A 26,036-nucleotide genomic window follows, 5' to 3' on the forward strand; every position below is an offset into this window, starting at 1 on the left:
GAAAATCCTAGGGACCCGAAGAATTAGGCTAAAGCCACTCTGCCTGTGCTCCATCAACGGAACAACAAAGCCCGGACAGTACATATGTTCACAACATGGCATACTAAATATTTCAAGCTCACTGTTGAGGCCTACTGCTCAGAAGATTCCTGTCAAGATATTACTGCTCATTGACAATGCACCTGGTCCCCCAAGAGCTGACGGAGATGCATGAGGAGACAGATGTTCTTTGCACACCTGCTGATACAACATTCATTCTGCAGCCTATGGATCTAGAAGTAATTTCAAGTCTTATTATTTAAGAAACACATTTTGTAAGACTATAGCTGCCATACATAGTAATTCCTCTGCTGGATCTGGCAGAGTAAATTGAAAACCTTCTGGAAAGGATTCACCATTCTGGATGCCATTAAGAACATTCGTGATTTATAGAAAGAGGTCAAAATATCAATATATCAATATTAACAGGAGTTTGGAAGAAGTTGATTCCAACCCTCGTGGATGACTTTGAGGGGTTCATGACATCCGTGGAGGAAGTCACTGCAGATGTGGTGGAAACAGCAAGAGAACTAGGAATAGACGTGGAGCCTCAAGACGGGACTGAACTGCTGTGATCTCATGATCAAACCTGAACGGATGAGGAGCTGCTTCTCGTGGAAGAGCAAAGAAAGTGGTTTCTTGAGATGGGATCGACTCCTAGTGGAGAGGCTGTGGAGATTGTTGGGATGACAACAAAGGATTTAGAATATTACATACACTTAGTTGCCAATAAGGCAGAGGCAGGGTTTGAGAGGACAGACTCCAATTTTTTTCCACTGTATTTATATTTTTATATTAATTTTATGTCTCAAAATTGAGAATGTGTGTATATATGGATTAGTATTCTATCTTGATTTCATGCTATATTATGAAGATTTTTATGTAACTGAACATGTAGAAAACTATTATTCTCAAAAGGTATTATTCTAATAACTACAAAATACTCCATCACTTTAATATACAAATAAATATTTTCCTCTTAGGAGACACTCAGGTTTTTTGGGTTTTTTTTTTCCCCCAATTTTCACCACCCTAATGATGCTCTAAGTATCCTTCTACATAAATCCTTATTTGCACTGATTATTACTCCTTAGGAGAGCGTCTCAGATCTGGACATAATGAGTCAAAGAGCATGATGATTTTTAAAGCAAAAAAAGTGATCACTGAGGCCAAGCTGTAAAGAGGCTGCACCAGCAAACACAGGAGCAATGCCAGGAACCTCTCCCATGCACAAAAAACAAAAAAACGATGAGTCGACACTCATTTTCTCCATCATGGGAAGGCAGCCCACTCAGAGGTGTGGCTTCCATTTTGTCCTCCACCTTTTTGTTGGAGACATGGGTAATCAGAGTTTGGAGGACAAACCACTCCTTTAATATCACTGGCCACGGACCTCCGACAACTCTCAAGAACATCCAAGGGCTTTGCGCAGCCCGTGGTACCCGCCCACCCAAGCCCCCCGCTACCCCTGGAGCCATTGTGCAGGACTCCCCCTTCCCTACTCTTCCTTCAGTGCCCCAAACCTGCCAAGCTCTTTCAAAAGCCTTAGTGCAACCTTTTCTGTCTGAAATGTTTCCCCACACTCTTTATGTGATCTAGCGCTTTCTCTTCCTTTGGACTCCATTTTTAAACATACCTCCTCAGAGAGTTCCTGCCTAGGTCACTCAAAAAGTTATTACTTCATAGTACTTACTAAAACTTGCAATCACTTTATTTCTCTGTTTAGTTTTTTTCCTTCTGTTTCCCATCCATGTTGGGAGAGCAGGTTCTGAAGATACCACATAAAGTCAGGAATCCTTGGAGCCTAACAACAGTGATTGGCACAAAGTAGGCATTCCCTATTTGCTGTTGAATTTCTGGTGAATTTGGCCAATTGTGGCAGTGGGACCAAGTGTGTAGTAAGAGATGTGGAATCTGAAGCCAGATTTTGCAGGGATGGACCTGAACTACAGGTCCAAGGCTGAGGTGATCTGCATTACTTGATAAGGTAGCTGAATGATGTCTCCAAAGATGTCCATGTCTTCATCCTTGGAACCTGTGTATGTCTCAGAATGAAATACTGATGTATGCTTGGCCCAACAGCCAACCAAGCCCTCCCAAGGCTGGGGCGGTGTGATCTAGGCACAAAGGCCAGAGCTCTATGTAGGAAGCACCTGGCTCAGCGGAAATCTGACCTTCAGTAGTCACAGCATCCACTGGAGCCCACATAAAACCAAGACCAGAACGGATGCAGAAGTCGAAGCTGGATGTACACCTGCATGCACCTGAAGATGCTCTGTTAGTGGGAGCCGAGCGTTAGGAAGTGGCCTGGTGCCAAACAACATGCACTGTGACAGCAGACCCTGGTCTGAGTCTGAGATTAGCCACTTCCTGACTGACTACGTAGCCTCACACAAGTCCTCCAACCCAGGGGAAATTTGGTTTCCTCATCTGTAACACGGGCTTGACTCCAATTTTAAAAGAAGTTCTGTGAGTAAAAATGCTATCAAGTCACACTGGCCACTGCAGAGAACGCATTCCTGAAAGGGTCGATCGATGCAGCAAACTTCACTGTTGTCTTATTTTAACAAACTGCCACGGCCACCCCAACTTCAGCAACCACCACCCTCAACAGTCAGCAGCCAGCAGCTCAAGACAAGACCCTACACCAGCGAAAAGACTAGGGCTTGCTGAAAGCTCATATGATGGCTAGCGTTTTTTAGCAATAAAGTAGTTTTTAACTGAAGTTATGTACCATTTTTCAGACATAATGCTATTGCACACTTAACAGACTACAGTATGATGTAACATAACTTTCATATGCACTGGGAAACCAAAAAATTCCTTTGGCTCGCTTCATTGCAATATCCACCTTGCTGCGGCGGTCTGGGAGCCAACCCACAATTTCTCCGAGGTGTGCCTGAGTAAGTTCCCAGCGTGTCTGAGGCGACCCAGTGAGATTTAAGCCATCGTTGATTGTCATTCATACTGGAATAAAATTCATGCAGTTTTCTCAAAGAAAACAGAACACATATGTTGAACCAAGCAGATTTTCTGAGTTTTTAAAAACTTGGCATAAGCTAAAGGACAATAAGGGTTATTAGCTCATGACATACACCAACTAACAGAAAATCATACACATGTACTTTCTTGGAAGTCTGAAGAGACAAGCCCAATCAGCATTCTTAGTTCCCCTATGCCCTTCTCCCATTTGCCCTCCAGTTAGAAAAATCTAATAGAAATAAATTCTACAGTTACCACAAGTCAGTCTTGTTTGTAATGAAATCTCTCCTTCAGACGTTTAGCTACACATAGCTACACATATGTTCACATAGGCCTGCATCTTTATGGGAATTATTTCCAATGTCAAGTTCGGAAGTAAATCAAAGAATTTATGATGGAAAAACAGCAATTACCGGTCCTTGTTCTGCAAACCCCACTATTGCCAAATTTCTTCAAGGCACATTTAAAAAATTAAAAACATGTTCACTTTCAACTAAAGTAACTCGAACAAGAAACATTCCATCAACATTCTTACAACATGTTGCAACTTCCACAGAAGATTATGAAACACATTTTAGGACTTCCAAGCCTCCTTGTGAAGTACCATCTTTGGGTATGCTACCCTCTCCCCTCCACTATCCTATGGGATAGCCTACATATCATCAGAACTAAATGCTTGTTGACTTGCATTCATGGTTAAAAGCGATTAAAATATTCAAGAGATGCACTGTCCAATATAGCAACCACTAGTCTCATGGCCACCAAGCTCCTGAAATGCAGCTAGTTCCAACTGAGCTGCACTGTAAACGTGAAATACACTAAGAATACGATATCTCATTAATAGTTTTTATATTGACTCTATGGTTAGCATATTTTGTATACGTTAGGTTACATAAAATATTAATATCCCTTTTAAAAAAAATTTTAAATGTGACTACCAGAAAACCTATAATTACATATGACTCACATTATAATTCTCTATATAAGTAGTCCTGCTACCTCTGACCTATCCTTTTTTATCCAGCCTCTTTATAGGTCATAAGATAGATTTGTACATTATAAATTGAAGGCAGTCTTCATCCAGAGGGGAACCCAATCCACAAAGTAAGCTACAAAAAGGGGCTAGTATTACCAGAGATTCAGGGTCATTTTTCGTCGGCTTCGCAAGAAAGCTGCCTAGAAACAGGTCTACATACATACATAGTGTATGTACGAAAACATACACTAAAGGTTTCAAATCTAAGTCACCTGGCAAATGATCATGAATTCCTCGGTTTATGGGTGTAGTGCAGACTCTACTGAAATCCAGAGAATTATCCAATATGGCATTTATCCTTCGAAAGATATTGGCATTGCTACACGTGGAGAGCGCAGGTGCTTCCTGGTTGTCCCAGCAATCTTTTATCCTCCCGGCTTCTTCTTCCTAGACATAGAAAAAAGATATTTAGGTTTTCGTCCTAGGGGGGAAAAAAAAAAAAAGATACTTAGGTTTTTCTACGGTCCTTTATGATAAATAACCCCCCTTCTCCCAATCCAACACTGTGAGTTAGATAAAGTAACAAGGAGTTGAATTTCTTGCCTATATATGAAAATACTTAATGAGTCCTATTATGAGCAAGGTTTCCTGAGAGAACTGTAAGAGGGAAAAAGAAAAACACAGAAACACAAGATATTGCCCCAAGAACCTTCTAATCTAATGAGACATGTATAGGAATTTGCATGGTGTGGCAGCAGCAGGAGTTTTAGAACCAGAAATCCCTGATTCAAACTTTGGAGGTAGATCTATGTAACAGGATATTATCTGAAAATTTTTAAAAAATGAAGCACTTGGGGCACGTGGGTGGCTCCGTTGGTTGAGTGTCTGACTCTTGGTTTTGGTTCAGGTCATGATCTCAGGGTCCTGGGATCGAGTCCCACGTCAGGCTCCCCACTCAGCAGGGAGCCTGCTTCTCATTCTCCCTCTGCCCCTCGCCCTGCTCTCTCTCTCTCAAATAGATCTTTTTTTTTTTAATGAAGCACTGGTATGTGCCTCAAGCGGATAACCTCAAGTACTCGATGCTAAGTGAAAGAAGCCAGTCACAAAAGACCACCTATTATGAGCCCATTTACAGGAAATGCCCAAACCAGGCAAATCTAATCTAATTTAGAGGAGTTGCCTTCATCTGGGGGTGGAGAGAGGAGGAGGTTTGGAGATGGTGGCTAACGGGTACAAGGTTCCTTTCTGAGATAATGAAAATATTCTAAAATTAGATTATGGTGATGATCGCAAAACTGTAACCACACTAAAAAATCACTGAATTTTATAGTAATGTGAATTATAGCTCTATACAGTTGTTGAGAAAGTTTGGTTCTACCCTTTATTGTCAGTTACTTAACCTCTTTGCCTCAGTTTCCCCATTTGTGAAATGGGAAGAGTACCTACCACCCTTTTGACGAGATGTAATAAAGCACTTAACATGGTGCCTGGCATATGGCGGCTGCTATTTTTTCTACACCGGAAAGCACCATTACAGCAGAAGACATGGTAAGCACCAAGAGCGGTACACCACCCCCCAAAGGAACGGTTCCAGTGGTACAACTCAACATAGTCATTAAAAGTACAGACAACTCGTCTAAGACTCTGAACTTGCACTGCCAGATATACAATCATGACCTGAGCCCCCCCTCCCCCAATCAGAGCGATTCTCTTGGTATTCTCTAGCTCAGTAGACAACACCACCAGCCACCAGGTGTCCAGACAGAAATCTGGTACCATTCTTCACTCTCCCTCACTCAGCACATCCCATCCGATGCCTGGCACAGTAAGCAAGGACATAGTGGCTGACAGAGTCATTTCTTTCTTTTTTTTTTTTTTTAAAGATTTTATTTATTTATTTGACACGAGAGAGAGAGAGAGAGAGAAAGCACAAGCAAGTGGAGCGGCAGGCAGAGGGAGAGGGAGAAACAGGCTCCAGGAGAAGCAGGCTCCCTGAGGAGCAGGGAGCCCGATGCTGGGCTCGATCCCAGGACCCTGGGATCATGACCTGAGCCGAAGGCAGTCGCTTAACCAACTGAGCCACCCAGGCGCCCCAACAGAGTCATTTCTAAGGGGAGTCTGACTCATCAGCTCTACAATTCCCGATTACCTTGAGGAAAAGAAACAAAAATCACACCAAGTAAGGAAACTAGCACCTAGGATCTTACAGCTGGTCACCTCAAAACAAAACTTTAAAAAGCTGCGTGTCTATGTTTAGCCTATTAAAAATCAAGTAAGCATGAGAGTGACCAGAAGCACTTGCAGTTTTATCAATTCTGCAGGATGCCCTTAAAGGAACAACCTGAGTCCCATATCATTCTCAAGCTCTTGAAAAGACTGGTATCCTTTGCAAGCTGTGAGGAGGACCAGAATACACAGTCCTGCAAGGTCGTTTTCCCAAGCCCTCCAGAGAGCCACCATTGAGAGCAGTTAAACCCACACACACAAGGCCCTTTTCACAACTGTAGATTTCTAAGATGATTCTCAACCTCACTAAGGCAACATCACAAAGGCTAAGATGCAAGCATTTACAATCAAACTGCAGATCTTAAGGCTGCATGCTTCCTCACTCATTTGCTGCCCCATCAACATTAACCAACTGCCTGCTATGTACAATGAGCCCCCAAAGGGTAGGCAGATTAGACAGACTCAGCCAAAAGAGATTTCTGAAGTCCAGAAAGGGAACTAAGATCTGATCATGCTGTAAACAGCCACCACACAAGCTACAGTTTGCTGTGATCATACACTGTCCTCTCAGCCAAGGGGGCTCAGAGGAAGACAACGTACCTGAAAGTAAAGGTAGGAAGAAAGTCTGAAGCACAAAGAGAACAGAGGGGCATTATCAAAAGTGGTCCAATGTGCAGGGCACGGGGTATACAAGAGAGCAAACTGGAAAGAAGGCTTCATGCTAGGTTAAGGAGTTAGAATTATCTCCTACATCAGAGGTTTCCAAATTTTAAAAGGCCCCTCTTAATACACAAATACTAATTTGATTTTTATTTACTAGTACAGATGTGCTATAGATCTATGGATTCCCAGATCCTGGCAAGGAGTAAATACTGTATGTGAGTCTCAGGAGACCTCGAGCAACCATGAAAGAGCACAGGAAGAACCACCGAGGGAAGTGTCACAGACATCCGGGGAAGACACAGGCCCAGAGGCCCTCTGGGAGAAACCTGCTTCCCCAGGAGAAGGGCAAGGTCTAAGAATCTTACCATCTCAAGCAGCCTGAAAAAAACCCAATTTAGAAATACACCTGGCCAATGCTATCCCACTGCAAATCCCACTAGGAACATATACCGTAACTTGGAACCTCAAGGCAAATGAGATCTAGAATGCCTCCCTCCCTCCCTTCCTCTCAGGTATACCAAATTAGTTATCTAGAAGACTTTGGGTAATTAGAACAAAAGGAAATGGAGTGTTTGATTAATATCCCAAACTACTTAATCACATCAGTAAGTACCAACTGTTTGCCTTGAATAACCAATTTGGAAGGTGGGGGAGAAAAAGATCAAAGCTAGCAATGCCCGAGGGGAAACAGATCTACCACTTTGCTTACGTGCACAATAGGGATAAAAGTAATACTACGGCCTCATATGACTTTCTGTGAATTAATACACATAACATGCCTGGCACAGTACCTGGCACGTAATCACACGCTGAGCAGATGAATGCTGGCTATGGGTAGGATCATTACTAGCGCAGCAAGGGGTCAGAGGTTACCACAAGGATCCCTGAAGAAAAGACTACTTGCTCATTAAAGGAGAAAAAGTACTGAGGACACAAGCCAACTATTCTTTTGAAGACCCCGGGCCCTTCCATGCTGAATTTTCCTATTCCTTTCATTTAGAAAGCTTAATTAAAAGGACTAAAGATAGGATACAAACTGAACTGCCTAAAACATGTACCTAACAACACAATTTAGTGATCCTTCAAACTCTCCAGCTAAATGAATTCAGTTTCTCATTTTCAAAACACAGACCTTTTATCCACACCCATTACTCTATATTCTATCTTAACTGATCAATGTATAGGTCTGAGTTTGTATGTTTCACCATAAAGAAAAAGTCCCCACCCCCTTGGTTATACCACTGTTGTCTGATAATTTTCATGGTTATTTTTGGCATATTTTGCCTTAAAGTGAGATCATTTGCAGGTTTTTATTTAAACCTTTATTTGGTCTTTCACAATGGACAGGAAAGGAGGCTTTAAGAGGATCAGAGACTTGGAATGCAAATCGTAATACTATTGAGAACCATGGATCAAAAGAACAAATTACTTGGCAATGCTAGAAAAGAGAAACAGTAATTCTAACTGTCACTGGCTAAGAATGGTGTTGAGATAAAACTAGTTGTACCAGGGGCACCTGGGTGGCTCAGTCGTTTAGCGTCTGCCTTCGGCTCAGGTCGTGATCCCAGGGTCCTGGGATTGAGCCCTGCATCGAGCCCCGCATCGGGCTCCTTGCTCGGCGGGAGGTCTGCTTCTCCCTCTCTCACTCCCCCTGCTTGTGTTCCCTCTCTGTCAAATAAATAAATAAAATCTTAAAAAAAAAAAAAAAAACTAGTTATACCTCCTTCTTGTCAGAAAGAACAGTTCATGAGGAATCTCTGCTAATACAGCTATTTTATAGCAGGTCTCAATGTTCTCCTCTTCAACAGGTAAAAGTTGACATTCCCATCATGACACACTGGTCTCCTACAGCAATAATTCTCAGCTGGGCGGGGGGGAGGGAGACAACAGTCAGAAAAAAGCGTTCCCCTTTTCCACAAGGGAAGACTCTTTCCCAAAACTGAATCATTGTTTCACAAAGCAGAATGAACACAGGCCTTGGAGTATAAATACTAACTCTACCGTTTAAGCATCTTCTATGAGCCTTGGTTGCCTCGGGTATAAAATGGAGTACCATCCACTTTGCAGACTTTGTAGTAATGAGAAATCTATAAAGTGCATGGATAGGCTCATCCCAGTCAAGTTCACCAAGAAGCTCATTCACTTGTTTAGCACTTCTAACTGGAGGTTTTTCTGCATTTGTGATTTGAAACGATCACTCTTAACTCTTTTAAAAATCTGAACCCATACAACCTAGCTATGTTTTCTACTTAAAGACTAAGATCCCCAAATTTTATACTTATTTGTATACTAGAATTGCCTAATTTGGAAACTCTGGCAAGGCCTTCGGAGACCATACAATCCCGCAACAACATGGTGATGGGATGGCCATTCTTTAGGTCAAAATCCCAGTCTGGGAATATTTAATGGTCATAAATGAATGCCAACTCTACAACCTCTAGGTTGATTATAATTCAGTTTGCCATTAATCAAAAACACAATACCTAGATCACAGGCCCCTTCAAGACTATTCCTGCTAATCATTTACTATGGCTTCATGAAAAGCCAGTTGAGAGATTTATGGAAGACTGTCTGAAGGACACACAGTTTATTCTTCCAGATGGGAGTTTTAACCTGGGGTACATAGACTGGAATCTACTAAGCCTCCAGCAAAACAGTGTTCACACTAAAAAATTTCACCTGAGGAACTGGTAGGTTTTCTTTATGGAAGAATGTAAATTATCTAGCCAAATACCCGTGTGTCACCTGGTCATTCAAAGTCAGTTTGTGGTTGGAACTTTACTGACTCTACAATTGCTAAGAAATGCTTCTCTATTTAATTTTCTCCTTGACCCTTGACCATTCTGAACTGAACTTCCACCTCAAGTCTTCTGTGCAACACTGTAAGAACTTAAAATTTATTAGGTTGGTCCATACAAAACTGTCAACATTCTACATGTTGCAGCCAACAAAACAGCAATTTCACACAGTTCAATCTAATTATTTCGTAACTACTAAAAACCTGTTTGGTTAGATGTTGAGATTACAGATAGATAAAACATAATCTTTGACCTACTGAGAATTACTCAAGCAGGAGAAGTAAATCTAGTTAGGTAAGTGGAGATCAAGTAAGTACAAAATGCTACATATACAAGAGAGGAGTAAATGAAAGTATCTGGAATGGCTTGACAACTCAGACTTTTAAGCTAGAGAATGAAAAGTCAGAATTTCTCTAAGTGTGGGAAAGGACAGACAAGCAGAGAACATGCACAGAGTGGATACAGAACACAGTAAACTCAAAAAAAGGAAGTGGCAGAACAGGGCTGGACAGGGAGGGTCACCAGGAATAAAGGAGAAATGGCTGCAGGTCCTTACTTGCAGAAAGACAAAGTGAATCCATCACCAGATACAAGACTCAAGATGCCACCCCTTCTTTCTCTTCCTTCATGATCTGACCTTCCTCTTTCCTCTCCACTGGTTCCTTCCCATCAGTCTGTAAGTATGCCCAAGGCGCACTCACCCTAAAAACCTAAACACACCTTCCTTGACTTAAAACTCCTCCCAAGCCACTGCCTTCTTTCTCTTGCTCTACTACCAACCTTCTAGAAAATATGCTGTACTTACTTCTTAACCTCCTGTTGTCCTCTCAACCCATGATATCCTGCTAACATGACCCCCTCCCCATACACACACACACAAAAAAAAACCCACTACAGAACTGCTGTTAAATTAATGACTTCACAATTGCCAAACCCAAACAATATTTCAGGTTTATCTTACTTGGTATCTTTGGGGATCTGATCCTTAACTATTCTCCACTCACTGAATTCAGGAACCCCCTTCTCACGGATCTCTCTTCACTTTTCTGGTTAGTTTTCAGTTTCTACAGGGTACATCCAATGCAATACAGACACACACACTCACACTCTCTCTCTCTCTCTGGAAAAGGAAATACTACGATTTCCAAGACAGGCTTATGAGAACATTAAGGGAATATCTAATACCCTGACTGCTCAAGAATATCCAGAACACCTGGTCACTGTAGCCGTAGCTCTCGTCACACTTACCTGTCAAACCGTTAGCTGTATGCGCTGTTAGCGCTGCGTTTGATAAACGGTAAGGTCCCCCAAGGTCTCTAAGCAGCACTCAGCGTATAACCTGCAGCATTTGCAGGGACTCAATACAGACACCACAGGAGAGGCAAACCCATATCACACCGCACCGCTTTCATGGGTATGTTTTACCACCTCGATCACAACCTCCACCAACGGCAGTGACTCCTTTCTTCAATGCTAAGATCAAAATCCATATTCAGTCACCAAGTCTATCTCTTCTGTCAAAGCTCTAAGCCACTCACAGGCATTTCATGATCTGGGGTTTTTAAACCTCTTGGACCAGAGACAATTCAGATGAACAATAAACAAAGAACTCATAAACAACATAACCTGGTGATCGCAGACCCAAAGGTTATAATTACATTTACTGACTGTATTTGCATCATATGCTAGGAGCCATTCTGGAGACAGAGGATAAGTAAGACAATCCCTGCACCCCAGGAGTAAGTCTAATGGGAACACAAGCACATAAACAAGCATATGCTGTACTATAAGCCCAACAATAAACAGAGAAATAACAAGAGTAGTGGGAAGGTGAGAAGATTAAAAGGTTTTACCGAACGGTCATAGTAGGAGTGGGGAGGGCATTCTAGGCAAAAAGAACAACATGTACAAAAGGCAAGGAGGTATGAAACAGGGATGCTTTTAGGCAACTAGAAGTACACTACTGCTAGGATTTTAAGCACAAGGGACACTATCCTATGACGCAGCATTGCTCCTGCATGCAAGAGAAAAGACGGGACTATAAAAGGCACATACAAGAACAGTCACAGCAGATTTGGTTATACTCAAACTCTGAAGAGAAACAAAAACCATGCCCCTTGTGTTAGTGGTCCCCAAGACCACCCCCAGGTTTGATGATTCACTAGGAGGAATCACAGGACTCAGCATATAGTTGTACTGAGCGCATTTATCACAGCCAGAAGATACAGAGGAAAACCAGCAAAGGGAAAAGGTATATGGGACAAAGTGTGGGGGAAACCAGGTACAAACTTCCAAGGGTCCTCTTCCAAGGGAGTCACACAAGATAAGCTTTACTGCTTAGCTCCCCCAGCAATAAGCTGGGGCTACACACAGGAATTGTTGCCAACCAGGGAAGCTTGCTAGAGACTTGGCACCCGGGGTTTTTATGGAGGGGTGGTCACACAGGTAGCCTCTGCCTGGAATATGCCCAAATTCCAAACTCCAGGAGGAGAGCAGGTGTTCAGCATCAATCACACTGCACAGTTTAGGTGTAAGTCACTCTATTGGTTCTGGGAATGGTGGGACTACAGCAATAAACTTGGACTTCACTGCAACTTGTAGAAATCTCAGATACTAAATTAAGTTGGGGGGAAACGTCAGACTCAGAAGAGTACACGCTACAGGATTTCATTTTAGGTTCAAAAATAGGCAAAACCAATTGAGGACAACAGAAGTCAGAGTAGGAGTTAATCCTGGGAGGGGGAGGAGGGTAGCGGGGGGGGGGGGGCAGAGATACCGAGTGAGAAAGGGCACAAGGGAACCTTAGTGAGTACTGGAAATGTTCTGTATCTTCACCAATGTGGTAGTTACTTAGGTGTATAAAAATAATATAAATATGTAAAAATTGACATTATACACTTAAAATTAGTGCCTTTTACTATATGGATGTTCTCTCTCAATTTTATTTTTATGGGGTTTTTTTTTAAAGATTTTATTTATTTGAAAAAGAGAGAGAGCGAGCGAGCGCAGGAGCAGGGTGGGGGCAGACACAGAGGCAGAAGCAGACTCCCGCTGAGTGGGGAGCCCAATGCGGGACTCCATCCCAGGACCCTGGGATCCTGACCCGAGCCAAGGGCAGATGCTCAACCGATTGGAGCCACCCAGGCGCCCCCCTCTCTCAATTTTAAAAAAGTTCAAAGAGGAGACCGGTAGGGATTAAACTCGGCCACTGAACTGAAGCCAGATCCTGATGGGCTTCGTGTGCTACCACTAAGGGACCTGGCCTTTACTGTGTGGTGGTAGTTCTCCAGGGAGGTGTTGTGGACCCACAAAGGTCCGCAAGACCCTTTCAGAGGTCCACAAAGCCAAAACTACTTCCATAATTCTAAGACACCAATTTCTTTTTTCACTATGCTGACATCTGCAATGAGTACAAAAATAATGAGTGGGTAAAACTGGCACCTTAGCAGGAAGCAAGGTAACGTCAATCAGCTATAGTAAGCAGCTACTGTACTCTTCAAGCTCTGCAATCCCAGAAACAGCCAGGTTCTCTTACCGAGGTCCTTGAGAAAGCAGTAAAAGCATATTTATTACATCCTGACCCTTGAGTACAGGCCTTCAATATTCTGTGAGACAAATGGGAAGTTAGCATGAAGCCCATTTGCTGCATACTGATGTATAATAGTTGTCTCAAGGAAGTGTTTATGTGACTGAGTTTCAGAAAGAATTAGTTTTTTTTTTGAAACATCTTTTTTACTTGAAAGAACTGACCTACTATGGTTATCAAACTGGGTATTTGGCAAACATTCTCTTGAAAACAAGGTGAGCTAGATGCTTCAAATAAACGACTAACAGTATTTGTTGCCATATATTAAAATTTGAGCTTTGAAGGAAAAAACAGAACTCTGGGAAACCTCCATCTGCCCCCTTCATCAATACTTTAATAAGACTTTTCTGATGAGACTGGTGGTGTTATTAACTAGCATGTCAGCATAGTGTGCATATGTGTATATATAATACATTCATTATGCAATATTGCACAACAGTGAACCAGTATTTGTCAAATGACTAAAGTACAGTTACAAAATCAGGCATGGGTGAATGATCTATCCAAAGTACAAGAGGGATCAATGTGTTTTAATGTAACAGTAAGAACAGTACACCCATATGGCTTCAGATTCCATGTTGCAACTGACCTTTAAGAAGTTAACACTTGTCAAGTTTTGGTGTAGTATCAAAGAGGGATAGCCACAATTAAATGAAAAGGCTATTCAAATATTCCTCCTCTTTCCAACTACATATCCATGAGAGGCCATATTTTCTTCATATATTTCAACAGAAACAACATGTGGCAACAGATTAAATATAGGAACAGACGGAAAATATACTGTGAAGAGGTTTCAAAAGAAAAGCTACTACCTTCTAATAAATCCGATACTAAAGAGATTTGCAAAAATGTAAAAGAATGCTCACTCTTCTCATTTTCCTTTGTTTTCAAAAATCTAATTGTGTTAATATGTAATGGATTTGTAACTTTAAATGATTTTTCCAGTTTTAATTTCTAATGAGCAAATATCGATAGATACGATCCACATACACTAAAGCTCTTGAGGTCCTCAGTAACGGAGTCCTGAGATGAAAATGTCTGAGAACCTCTGCCCTATGGAGTAGGTGATCAAACTGGCACTTTTCAAAGATCTTATAGGAACATCCAGGCAGAAATGCAAACATCCGGAAAGATTGAAGAAATGCTCCTAAGGGCACAGTGAACTTGGGAAAAAAGAGTCTCAGAAATGCACGTGTGAGAAGGGAGAGGAGCTCTGATGTCAGATCTCAAGGGTTTAAGAGATGAGCAAAGGGTGGGCCAGTCCATATGGGGAGGGAGCTACTCTGTACAAAAGCTTGATGAGAAAAGGCCAAGCAAAGCCAGTGAGGCTGGCTGCTTGAGGGGAGTGCTATACTAAGATAGGTCTAAACATGGGAGAGATGTGATCGTGTTTACGGACAGAGGTGAAAGGTGTGGCAGGAACAACATACCACGAGGTCCTGAGGGTGTGAGAAAGATGGACTCCAACGCACAAAACTGCTCTCTGAATAGGGAGGAGGCCACTCCTGCAAAAGCCCAAAATAAAGAATGTAACTGGAGCCAAGTCCAGTTGGAGAGGGAAAGAATAGGACCTAGATGACCAACTGTGCAGAACCCAGAGTAGCTTTTGGTCCACACAAGAATACATGAGCCTGTGTTATCTCACATTGCAAAGAAGATACACTTAGAGAAATAGAAAATCTTGCTCAAAAATCAACCAGTTAACAGAGCACAAGGACTCAAATCAGGATCCCAGACTCCAAATCTCCTCCTCTGCCTCTGTCTCAGGCAGCATGAGAAATAGCAGGAGAGGGGATAGAGCAGGACAGCGAACCACCTGTGGCAACTCTGAAGCTGTATGGGAGGCTCTCACAAGGACAGGGAAATATGGTTTTCTGTTTCACCTGAAACGTTTGCAAGCCTTGGCATTGAGAGAACTCCCCAAACTCAGGTAGGGCAACATGTGCAGGAAAAGCAGCATGATGGTGGAACAAACATAACCTCCTGACCAGCAGAGCTAAATTCAGCTTTGTGAAGTCCAAAATCCAAGGCAAGTTTGAGTTTCATCTTAAATTTCCTAGACTAACAGGCACCTGGGTGGCTCAGTCAGTTGAGCATCCGACTCTTGATCTCGGCTCAGGTCTTGATCTCACCATCATGAGTTTGAGACCCACGTTGGGCTCTGCACTGGGCATGAAGCCTACTTAAAAAACAAAAACAAAACCTCCTGGACTTAAGTGATACCCTCAGTAGTCATTTCTGGAGGCAAGGGGCACAGAGGGATGAGCTAGGGAGACACACCCGACCAAGGACCAAGGATCCGAAGGATAGGTCTGGGGAACAACAGGACCACTGGTAGGATAGAGCTCTGAACAGAGTAATAGGTGTGAACAGGCAAAAACAACTGAGGAAGAAGGTAGAAAGAGCAGACTGAAAACACTCCTCCAAGGGAGACCTGACCTAGTGGTAGCAATGTAAGAAAGAAGCAATGAAAGGATGCAGGAGCCAAGGGAGACACACAAAACCGTATCAAGGCTTTATAGTTACAGATATTGCGAAGAGGTTTCAAAAGAAAAGCTACAAGTATGCATTCACCTAGCGTCCTTCTGTACTTGGGCCTCCAGTGACTGAAAAAATAAAAAAAAACCGAAACACCCCAAACACAGTTCTTTCCCCCAAGAGAACACTATAGCTGGGGAAACAAGACTAATTGGGTGGAGGGGATAGAATTAGATTAGCCTCAAGAGATGAGTAGAGGGAAGAAATTGGTTCTGTGTTTAAACCTGCTGGGTTTAATATGCCTCCGACAGACAGAACTCCTTCAGTAGGCCAATCAGAACCATGGGTTCTAAGAACAAGCAGGGCTAGAGCTCAACCTAAAACTTGGTCCCAGAGAGAGAGAGAACTAGTGCAGCAGGAATACACAGGCCCCCTGTATAAGGGGACAGATGAGCCAACAGAATGAACCACAGGGAATGTGGCATTCTGGGGGAGGAGGCCTGTAAGTACCAGGACAAGAAAGACCTATCAGACAGGAGGAGGGGGGAGCTATAGAGTCTTTCGAGACAAGTGGAAATTTTAAGTAGAAGGAGATAATCCGAGACCAATATAGCAAAGGATGAGGTACATGAATTCTACAAATACCTACAAAATACCTACAAATTCTACAAAATGAAGAGATCTGTGTTCCAGTTCTGGCTCTACCATCCACTCACCGTATTAACTTAAAACAGTCACTTCTCATGCTAAGCTTAGTTCTCTTGTCTGAGAAAATAAACATTAGAATCTGTGTTTGTTGTCAACTCTGAGTTGTATCTGGGAGACAAACAGGTCTCTGATAGCTTTCAAGCTTCGTAACAATTCCAAAATTACAGCTTAAAAAAACAAAAAGAAAAGAAAGTCTCAAGAGAAAGGACAGACTCAGGAGACCAATGGTCTCAGAGCCAGAAGCCAGGAACACAAAGCCAGAATGCAGAGAACACAAGTGTTAAGTAGTAAGAGATTAAGTGTTCTGTCAAAAGACAAAAAAACCCAACCAGCCGTTCAAGGTAACTGCTTTCCTCCAACAGAGAGCTACTCCCACACCTTTATCCAAGGAGAACCTGGGCCATGATGCTAAACCATCAGGATGGTACATATATCTGCATATAATGCTGGCCAAGAATAAAGAAACCAGTAACACTATTATAGTTAAATTACTCCCAGAATCAACAGCTAGGTGCAACTGTGACCCATTTTTAAAACACAAATCAATCTTTAGACCTGTCCTCTGGGGAGTCTACAATTGTCATCACAAAATGCCTTCAAAAAAAATCAAAACAAAAGAGTGTTAACTCACTGTAATCTAAAGGGTGCGCCAACCATACAGGAATACTAAAAACAAAGTGGAAATCAAAGGTTGTCCATGCCTAAGTGTTCTTCTGTACTACTGAACACAAAGCTCAACCCCATTTAGTCAGGAATTTTCCCCCCACGCCTGTTATTTTAAAATACTCCCATTATACATTAAAGCAGCAAAATAATCCCTGACAGGAGACTTTTTAAATCCCAATAACAAAACAGTGAAAATTATGTTTACAATGCAAATTTATCACTGAAATTTGGATACTTTTTATGGAAAGTCAGATAATTTTCCCATGAAAAATACAAAATATTACAAACATGATGTATCTTTTCATTCCATACTTTCAGCAGTTTACTGTAATTGAGATATGCCTTGTTTTGGAGGTCCTATCTTGAACATTAAAAACTTTCAGCACTTGGAATCTGTTGTTACAGAAGGGGATGAGCTCTCATGAGCAGGTATACCCAAACCAGGCAGCAACAAAAGCAGAAAAGAAAACAAAACAATGAGCATTTCCAAAGCTGCAATGTGGGGGCCAAGGAGGCGGGGTCGGCAGTACCCAGAAGACTTAATCAACGCGGAAAGGGTGCAATCAACACTTCTTAGCTTTAAACCAAACAACAGATAGAAGCAAAAACTCTTTAACCTCCTCTCCTCCAACCTCTGGGTCCAACCCCTTCCTACTCCTCACCCTCTGTCCCCAGGCTTTCTGGCAAGCTCTACCCAGAGTCAGTACAGCTTAGATACTGCCTAGGAAAAGCAGATTTGCAGAACAGGATGGGATTAGCACAGCTCTTCCATAGGAAAGAAAATAATTTGTCATTTGATCCTAGGGTTCTTTTACTGACTCCACCACTACCTACTGAAGACAACAGCCTACACATTAATATCCAGGTTTGGGATGCCTTCCTGTCCCAAACTTCAAGCCAGAAGTACAACCCCACTAATTAATTTCCATTTTAAACAAACACATTACTTTAAGGAATGGTCATTTAGCCAAGGGACCTGAAACCACTGAATGAGAAAGTCTACTCAGATATTGCCTACCACGTAAACACTAAAATACCAGCAAGAGGCTGGTCACTTCACCCTTCTTCCCTACCCCAAATTCACAAATACTTAACTCATAACTGAGTGCTTGAACTAAAAACGTTTGCTAGAGAAGCAGCTGGAGACCCAAGTAACATTCTAAAGTTTGCATCTTTCCAAAAACTTCCCAGAGATTTAAAAAAAAAATTATCTAGTTTGAGTCTGCATTTTCACAGAAAAATTCCTTTGGCAAAGGCTCTGAATATGGTTCTTACTGCTTTATGCTTTAAATCTTTTGGGAATAAAATACAGAAATAAAGGTACATAACCCTTTACATCTGCAAGTGAGGCTCTGTACACTGCTGTGAGTCTAAGTTTCTTTCAGCCAGAATGAAAACCCAGTCTCTCATTCCTGGCATAGGGCTATTTTAGGTCCTGGAAGCTTATTCCAGAAAATCTTAGCACATACTGCTAAAACCCTTATTAATTCTTCCTGGAAATCTAAGAGGCATGATTATGGGAACTTTAGCTAAGAGAGAAAAGGTGAGATTTAATAAGCCACATTCTACTTTGAGAGGTCTTAAAACAATTATGTAATTTCAAATTTGCCTAATCTCAGAAGAAGAAAGTTATTGAAATTTTAACCGTCCTGAAAAAGGAAAGGCTTCTGTGCAGAGTTGGGAGGGTCACCCCCCCAGTGGGAGGAGCCTGATTTCTCCAGACCTCTGGCTCTCAGGATCAGCTAACTGCTCTGACACACATCGAGGAATGATAGACACAGCACATTCCTCCTGACATCAACACTGCTGCACTAACGCTCAGAAGACCCACACTGACTTCCACAACAACCAGAGATTCCCTCCAGTGCAGTTAAGGTTTACTGTGCCTATAAATGGGACCAGCCCATAAAGCATCGCAATTCCTAGACAATGTACATCACCAATAACTCCTTGACCCCTCTGACCTACCAGAACACACGCAATATCATACCTTGAGCTATGGCACCGGAAAGACCTAGGTTCACAATGGGTTTCATCGCTTAACAGCCTCGTAACTTGATTTCTGAGCCTGGTCTCATTTGCAAAATAGGGGGAAAATCTAAAAGGATGATTTGAAGACTGAGATCCCAAACTAGCCCTCAGCTGGACTCTCATCTTCAGAGTCATGTTACCTTTGATCCTTAAACCGTTCATAATTTTTTAAGTGCTACATTTATAACCGAGACTGGTAGCTTACCTAGGAAAAAAGTCAAAGATCCATCAACTCCGGGCCCACATTTTGGTGTGGCAACAACCAGCTCCTTGCTGCTCCCTATAGACACAAACTCTATAGCTCAGTAGGCACTACTCTTCTCTCCCTGCTTCCCTCATTTATGTCACCTCAGTTCCCTGCAGGGATCTGAGCACACAACCAGTTTTAAGGATTAAAAACAAAATAAATAACTTGATGACTCACGAAAATACTTACTGAGACAGCTAGTATCACGAGCTTACTTGCTAACCAGCCTGGTGTGAAGCCTGGACTCTTCCTACTTTCACCATCTTCCTCTGCTTTCTGCCTCAAGATCACTGCCACGGGAGGTGTACCACGGTAGAAGACCCACCCTGTATCAGGTGCCTACGGCCCAACCCCAACTGCAAATGTTTCCGTGGTCGTCGACCACCTGCACCAGCTCTGGCTGTGCAGAGAAGCCCTGGGAGGGGGGAAGGCAAGCATTTTTATATTACCGTGACTGACTTACATACAGGGTGGCCAACTTCCAATCCTAGTCCTACAAACTGAACGTGCATGGCCAGGCCACTCAAGTTTCAATTCAATCACTGTGACAAACACCAAACTCTACAGCAACGTGCTCTGGGAACACAGGGCAGCTCAAAGCCAGCTCCACCAGGAACCACAGAAGACCAGGGGTGAGCCCCTCGGCATTACTATGCCGAGGGGCTCCCCGCAGGCCAGAGCTCCCCTGAGCTCCAGAAGCAGACCTTCCTTCACTCTTCTCCCACCTACGACAAAAACCAACCAAGCAGGGAAACAATCACCAACCCGAGGTTTCCAGGGTTTTGTGCTGCCTGTTTGGATTTACTCTTATTTTTAACCCAGCGTGCGTCCCCAGGATCAAACGGAGCCTGAGGGTGCAAACTACTCTCACCAGCCGCACTTCCAGCTGGCACGCTCGGTCACCTGGGGGGGGGGAGCGCAGATGCGAGGTAGGCGGCACACCTGTGCCTCCCAGAGAGCCAACTGGCCCACTCGCCCCTCGCCCCGACAGATGACGCAGAGCAGCAGTTTACTCAGGTGCCAGAACAGGGAGTGAGGCGGCGGAGCGGTAGCCAGGGAGACCAGAGGCAGTTGCCAGAGAAATGCGGCGCTGAGCGCCGAGGCTGTGGGGTGGAAGGGGGTGCGCGTGGGGGAGGGGACGGGCCCCCGCTGGGCTTCCAGAAGCGCCCCCCTGGCTTCTCAGCGCTGTCACGGAGGCTGCGGTGCTCCGGGCCTCCTTCACGATTGCAATGCTGCTGAAGGCACGTGCGGAGGGCCGAGGCCTGCAAGGTGCACCTGGCCAGCCGCCAGCGCCAGGCGTGCTCGGCCTCCCGCAGGGCCCTGGGCAGCCCTGGGCCCCTCACGAGGCCTCTGGCCTGGCCCGGGGGACCCCCTGCGACGCGGCTCCAAAGTCAGGGCCAACTGAACGACAGACGGCACCCGCTCCAGGGAGCGACCCGAGGGACGCAGCCAAAGGTGAGTGCCCTGTCCTTGGTCAGGGTGCCCACCACCCCAGCGGGGCTCAGGACTGGCCCAGGCCTTTCTGGCCAGCTGCCCCCCAGCTGCAGCTCCGCCAAACCTGAGGCCGGAGCAGAGGCCGCACCCCTTCCTCCCAAGTTGGTGCACCTGGCCAGGAGCTGGACTGACGAGAGAATGACAAAGCCAGGGCCACATGCACGACTGTCCTCTCGCCAGGCGGCGGGGTCAGGAAAGCAAAGGCAGGTGCGGTCTCCCCTCCCTCCACGGCTGCGCAGCCCCCACGTCTGCACGTCCGCCCGCCACGGCCCGCAGGACCCACCTCAGAGCCGCTGCCTCAGGCCTCCCCCGCGCGAAGCCCCGGCGCACGTGCCGAGCACCCACCCGCGTGCGACCCTACCTAGCCGACCCCGCCCCCAGAACGCGGCTCCAGCAGTCGAACGTGTGAAGCCATGTGACCGCCCGGGCCGGGCAAGCACGGCCCCGCACGAGGGGCCTGATCCCTCCGCCTTAAAGGAGCCGCGCCCGCCGCCGTCGTGGCGCTCTCCAGGCAACTTAGCCCCGCCGCGGGGGTCTCCGCCGCCCGCAGCCCCGCCCCACCCGGGCCACCCACCCCCGCCGCCCACTGGATACGAACTAGACTCGCGGGGGGCGCTGCGAAGCGCGTGAGCTCCCTGCGCCGGCGGCTTCGGGTCTCACGTGCGACGGCTGCGGGAGAAGGAAGTATTCCTGGCGCCGAGGCGCCCCTCCGACCCGTGGGCTCCCGTCTGGACATACACTCGAGGCCACCGGAGTCCGCAGCGCAGCCTGGAGGCCCCACCGGCCGCCCCCGGAGGGCCGCGGCGCCTTTAAGCCCAAAGGCCCTGAGTCACGAGGAGGCTCCCTGCCCCCCTCGCCACACGCCCCTCCACGAGGCCCCACGCCCGCGGGCACGTGACCCGCGCCCCGCCCGGGACTCGCGCTCACGGGGAGGGGAGCGGGAAGGAGGGGACCGCCGAGCCGGCCGAGGCTGCGCGCGGACCGTTAGCTGCCGCGGCCGGGACCGCGCCCCGCCCAGCCCCGCCCCGCCCCGGCGGGCGGCAGGCGGCTCTTACCAGCGGGAACGCCATGGGGGCGGCGTGGCCCTGCGGGACGGGCGGGACGGCCGGCGGGCGGCGGGCCGGCGCGGGGAGGGACGCGCAGACACGTGGGCACTATTTTTGCAGCGAGCCGCGCACAGCGCTGCGCCCCTGGCCGCTTATAAAGCCCCCGCGGAGCGGCCGCCCTCCCCCCCCGCCCCCCCGGGCCGGATGCGAAGCACCTGTGTCGGCCCCGCCCGGGCCCCCGCCCCCGCCCCCGCCCGCCCCGCCCCTCCCGGCAGGCCGGGCCGAGGGCTCGGCCGCCCACCCGGAGCCGGGCTCCGGGACGGGGGCGGCCGCAGCCAGCGCCTGGGAGGCCAGAGGCCCACGCCCGAGCGTGCTGCTCACCTAGTGACCCTGTTCAAGTCACTTATCTCCTCGGGACCTCACTTTCCCCGTCCCGTACGCCTAGGGCGCGACTTACAAGCCCCTGCGACGCGGCGGCGAGGTGCTTTGTCAGTAGAGCCCCGTGTCCATGCTCCTGTTCTTCCAAGGACCCCTCCAGGGCGGGATCCAGCCCTGCACGCTGGTGCCCTAGCCCCTGCCCCTGCCCCCGGGACTCCTAGATCGGCTGCTCCGTATGCTGGAAAGGGGGACGCGTCGGGGGATTCGGAAAGTTCCAAAGACACCAGGGGTCCTCTTTGGACCGCAGTTTCCTGGGGAAACCGCTTCCGACGCTCCTGCCGCACTGTAATAGGAAGCTTCAGGGACAAGGGACAGGGCGGGGGCCACGGGACAAGAAAGGCCGCCGTGGTCCGGGCTGTTGTCAGGAAAGGCGACCTGGGCTGGCTGGTGCAGGAGCGGACCGGAAGCCCCAGGCAAGCGCAGAGGCGGGGATGGCATTCCAGGCGGCAGACCAAGCAAAGGCCGGGAGGGAGGATTGAACAGAGCGGCTCAATCTGAGCAGGAGGAGGATAATGTGTGCTGATACCACAGGAGGGAAGCCTGGGCCCAATTTGTGAAGGGCCTTTATATTGCAGACAGCAGGAACTATTAAGAATTGTAAACAGGAGAATGGCAGTATCAGGTCTCATAAGATGTTACTGGAGACTTAGTAGAGGCAAGGGACTGGAGCGAGAAGGAGAGAGACCAGCGTTTGCAGAGCATTACTAAGTGTTTTACATGTGTTAGCTCATCATCATAACGCTACTTATAATGCATTTATTATGCACAAGGCTCGTCCTGGCAGTTGGGAAAACAGGACTGCTGCCTTCCTGGCAGGCTGGTGAGGCTGGCCTGGATCTAATGGCTAAGGCGGGAGTGGGCAGGTTTCTGTGGAAGGAGAGGAAGTCAGTGATCTAACCTACTGTTTCAGGAGGATTAATAGGAGAAGGTGGCCAGGGTAAGAACAGATGGGAGTAGAAGTCCACAGGAGGACTCAAAGTGATAATGAAAGTTGGCCACTCTCCATTCACAGGTATGTCCTCATGCACGGAGCTTCCTTGGGTTGCTGGGGTCATGGGCAGAGAGGGTGATGGCTTCAGGGACTGGGCAAAAGGGGGTCCTGGCACCTCCTACCCACCAACTATTCTACCCTCTTCCTGCCTAGCCATCTGCCCTCCTCCTCTTGCTGGCCTATTCCAGCCATCCAGAAAACCATACCTCATGGTGTAGCTTCACTGGGACCCTCCTTCAGGGGGTCCTTCCTGGGGCCTTTCCTTCTTGGGGAGCAGCCCACCCCCAAGGCTTACTCTGGCCCACAGACAGCATAGGACAGCCGCCCCGAGGTGATGTATCTTGCTTGTCTTCTCGGGGGTGCAACCTGGATACTGATAGCACGGGAGCCACGTGAGGGTGAGAGCACGGAGAAGGCCCGGGTGCGTGGAAAAGGGCCATTAGCAGATACAGACCATGCCGAAACGAGGCCGCAGCCCAGCCAGATCTTTGAACACAACCTGGGTTGTCTTGGGTTTTTTAAATGTGAAATCTTCCTCATTTTAAATCTGGTCACTAATTCAAATTAAAAGAACAAAGCCCAGTATATCCAGGGGCCCCATGCAGCTCTCATGCTGCCAGCTTGTGTACATCCTTCATCCTCTTTGATCCGAAGCTGAGCAAGATAAGACTCTGAAACCTGGAATAGTGCCCAGGGGAGTAGGTATCTGGGCACTCTTTCATATTTTAAAACTTGTAGCCATAAGAAAACGAAGGCATCTTTCAGGTGATTTGGAACAGAAATTGCTGCTGCCTAAAATCCCTCTTCCTAAACTTGCTCTCACAGTAGTAATAGCTGACCTTCATTGAGCACTTACTACGTGCTTGGCACAGTTCTGAGTGTTTTACCTGTGCTGGATGAGAAAACTGAAGCTCAAAAAAAGCGAAGTACCAAGCCCAGGGTTCCCAGCTAGAAATGGAAGAGTGGGAACTCAAACCCAGACAGTCTTCTTGTTTTGGAGCCTTAACCAGATAAGAACAGAACTTCCAGCACCCTTATGTGTGCAGTGCCTTCAGACTGACCCCAGAGCTCAATGCAGATGATGAAGGAAGGAGTGGCTGAGTCAAAATACAGTCATGGCCTCAGGTGTGGTCATGCCCTTTTGCTCCCTGACCTCACCTGGCCATGCCTGCAGATAGAACAGGAAGAACCGTACCTCTGACTGGAAGGTGTCCACAGTCCACAGGGTATGGTGTGGAAAGCAGCAGAGGTGGAGATATTAAATGACTCGGTCAAGTCCCCACAGCTGGTCACTGGCAGAAGTAGCAGGAACAAATAGGCAGCATTATCCATTCTCAGAGTCAACAAACAGCCTTTGAGCCCAGCTATGCCTGGCACCGTCTCTAAAGTCAAGCTCCAGATTTACAATACAGGTTTTAAGTGTAAGGGTAATTGGCTGGACTAAGTTTTAAATGCACGTACTAGGAGAACAGGAGGAACCCTGTAGTCGTTTATATGCTCAGGTGTTCAGGCCTTCCACAGCAGGCAGCCGAAAAAAGAAAAGACAATGTGGGGAGGAAATAATTTTCGTGGTTGAAAAAGATCAGAAGGGGGATTCACTTAGGAACTCAAGACTACAGGGTAAAGAAGGCACACAGTCTCTGCTAGACTTTTCCCAAGCTCTGTGCAGGAGAAACCATGTTCTTTGTTTTTGGGTTGTTGTTGATTTTTTTTTAATGTTTTTTAAAGTGGGATTTAAAAATGTGAATCAGCCCCACCTTTCATCATACACAAATGTAAATTTAAAGTGCATTAAAGATATAAATGTGAAACGCATTACTTGGAAGTGTTTTAGAAGAAAATACTAAAATATTTTATTACCTCAGAGGACGGGTGAATTTTGTAAATCAGAAACAAAAAGCACAGGACATAAAGGAAGATTGATAAATTTGGCCAAATTGAAATTTAAAACTTCGATTTAACAAAAGATTTTTAAAATTTGAAAAAAGTCATAAACTGGAAGACGATATTTGCAATGTGAGATCTATAAAGGACTAGTTTCCAGAATACATAAGAACTTCTACAACCAATGATGAAAAAGAGACAACCTTATAAAAAAATGGGCAAAAGATGGGAACAGGCAATTGACAGAAACTGAAAACCCAAATGGCCAACAAACATATCACTAGATGTGTACCCTCAGCAATAACCAGGGAAATGCAAATGAAACCATAGGAGAGACGATTCACACCTCTCACACAGACAAAATGAAAAAGATCCAATAGCAGGATCACTGCCAATGAGGGTATAAATCGGCTTGCCCATTTTAGTTTTTTGCTTTTCTGCATTTTTTGAATTGAGGGATAACACATAGAGTATGGAATGCAAAAATCTTAAGTGTTCAGCTTGATAATTTTTTACTTACATATATACCCCGGTAACTGTCACCTACATCAAGGCATAGAATCTTTCCAGAACCCCATAGGATTCCATCATGCCTCTTCCCACTTTATACCTCCTTCCTTGAGTTAACTATTATTCTTACCTATTTCCTGACATTCATTCTGCGTGTTGTAGAACTTCATAGAAACATTTGGCCTCTTTCATTCGATATATCTGTGAAACTCACCCATGTTGTTGCATGTGGCAACAGTTCAGTCCTCTTTCTTGTTAAGTAGTATTCCATTG

At 45.8% G+C, this 26,036-nt stretch overlaps 1 protein-coding gene across 9 annotated transcripts in view; it reads right to left on the reverse strand.

Moving 5' to 3' along the window:
* Positions 1-22,484, reverse strand: part of CPEB1 (cytoplasmic polyadenylation element binding protein 1) — a 95,154-nt gene extending 72,670 nt beyond the window's left edge. For 3 of the 9 annotated variants that reach the window (XM_081831741.1, XM_081831742.1, XM_081831740.1), the window contains exons 1-2: positions 21,493-21,740; positions 4,270-4,444 (exon numbers count right to left, since the gene is read on the reverse strand). In XM_081831741.1, the coding sequence (XP_081687867.1) occupies positions 4,270-4,444; positions 21,493-21,630 (313 nt within the window). In that variant the 5' untranslated portion in view covers positions 21,631-21,740. The other 6 variants (XM_081831750.1, XM_081831744.1, XM_081831749.1 and 3 more) reach the window with 6 other exon arrangements.
* Positions 22,485-26,036: the final 3,552 nt, after the last annotated feature.

The sequence above is a fragment of the Leptonychotes weddellii genome, chromosome 9 (genome assembly GCF_054177405.1).
Source record: "Leptonychotes weddellii isolate Sample4059 chromosome 9, ASM5417740v2, whole genome shotgun sequence".
NCBI lineage: Eukaryota > Metazoa > Chordata > Mammalia > Carnivora > Phocidae > Leptonychotes > Leptonychotes weddellii.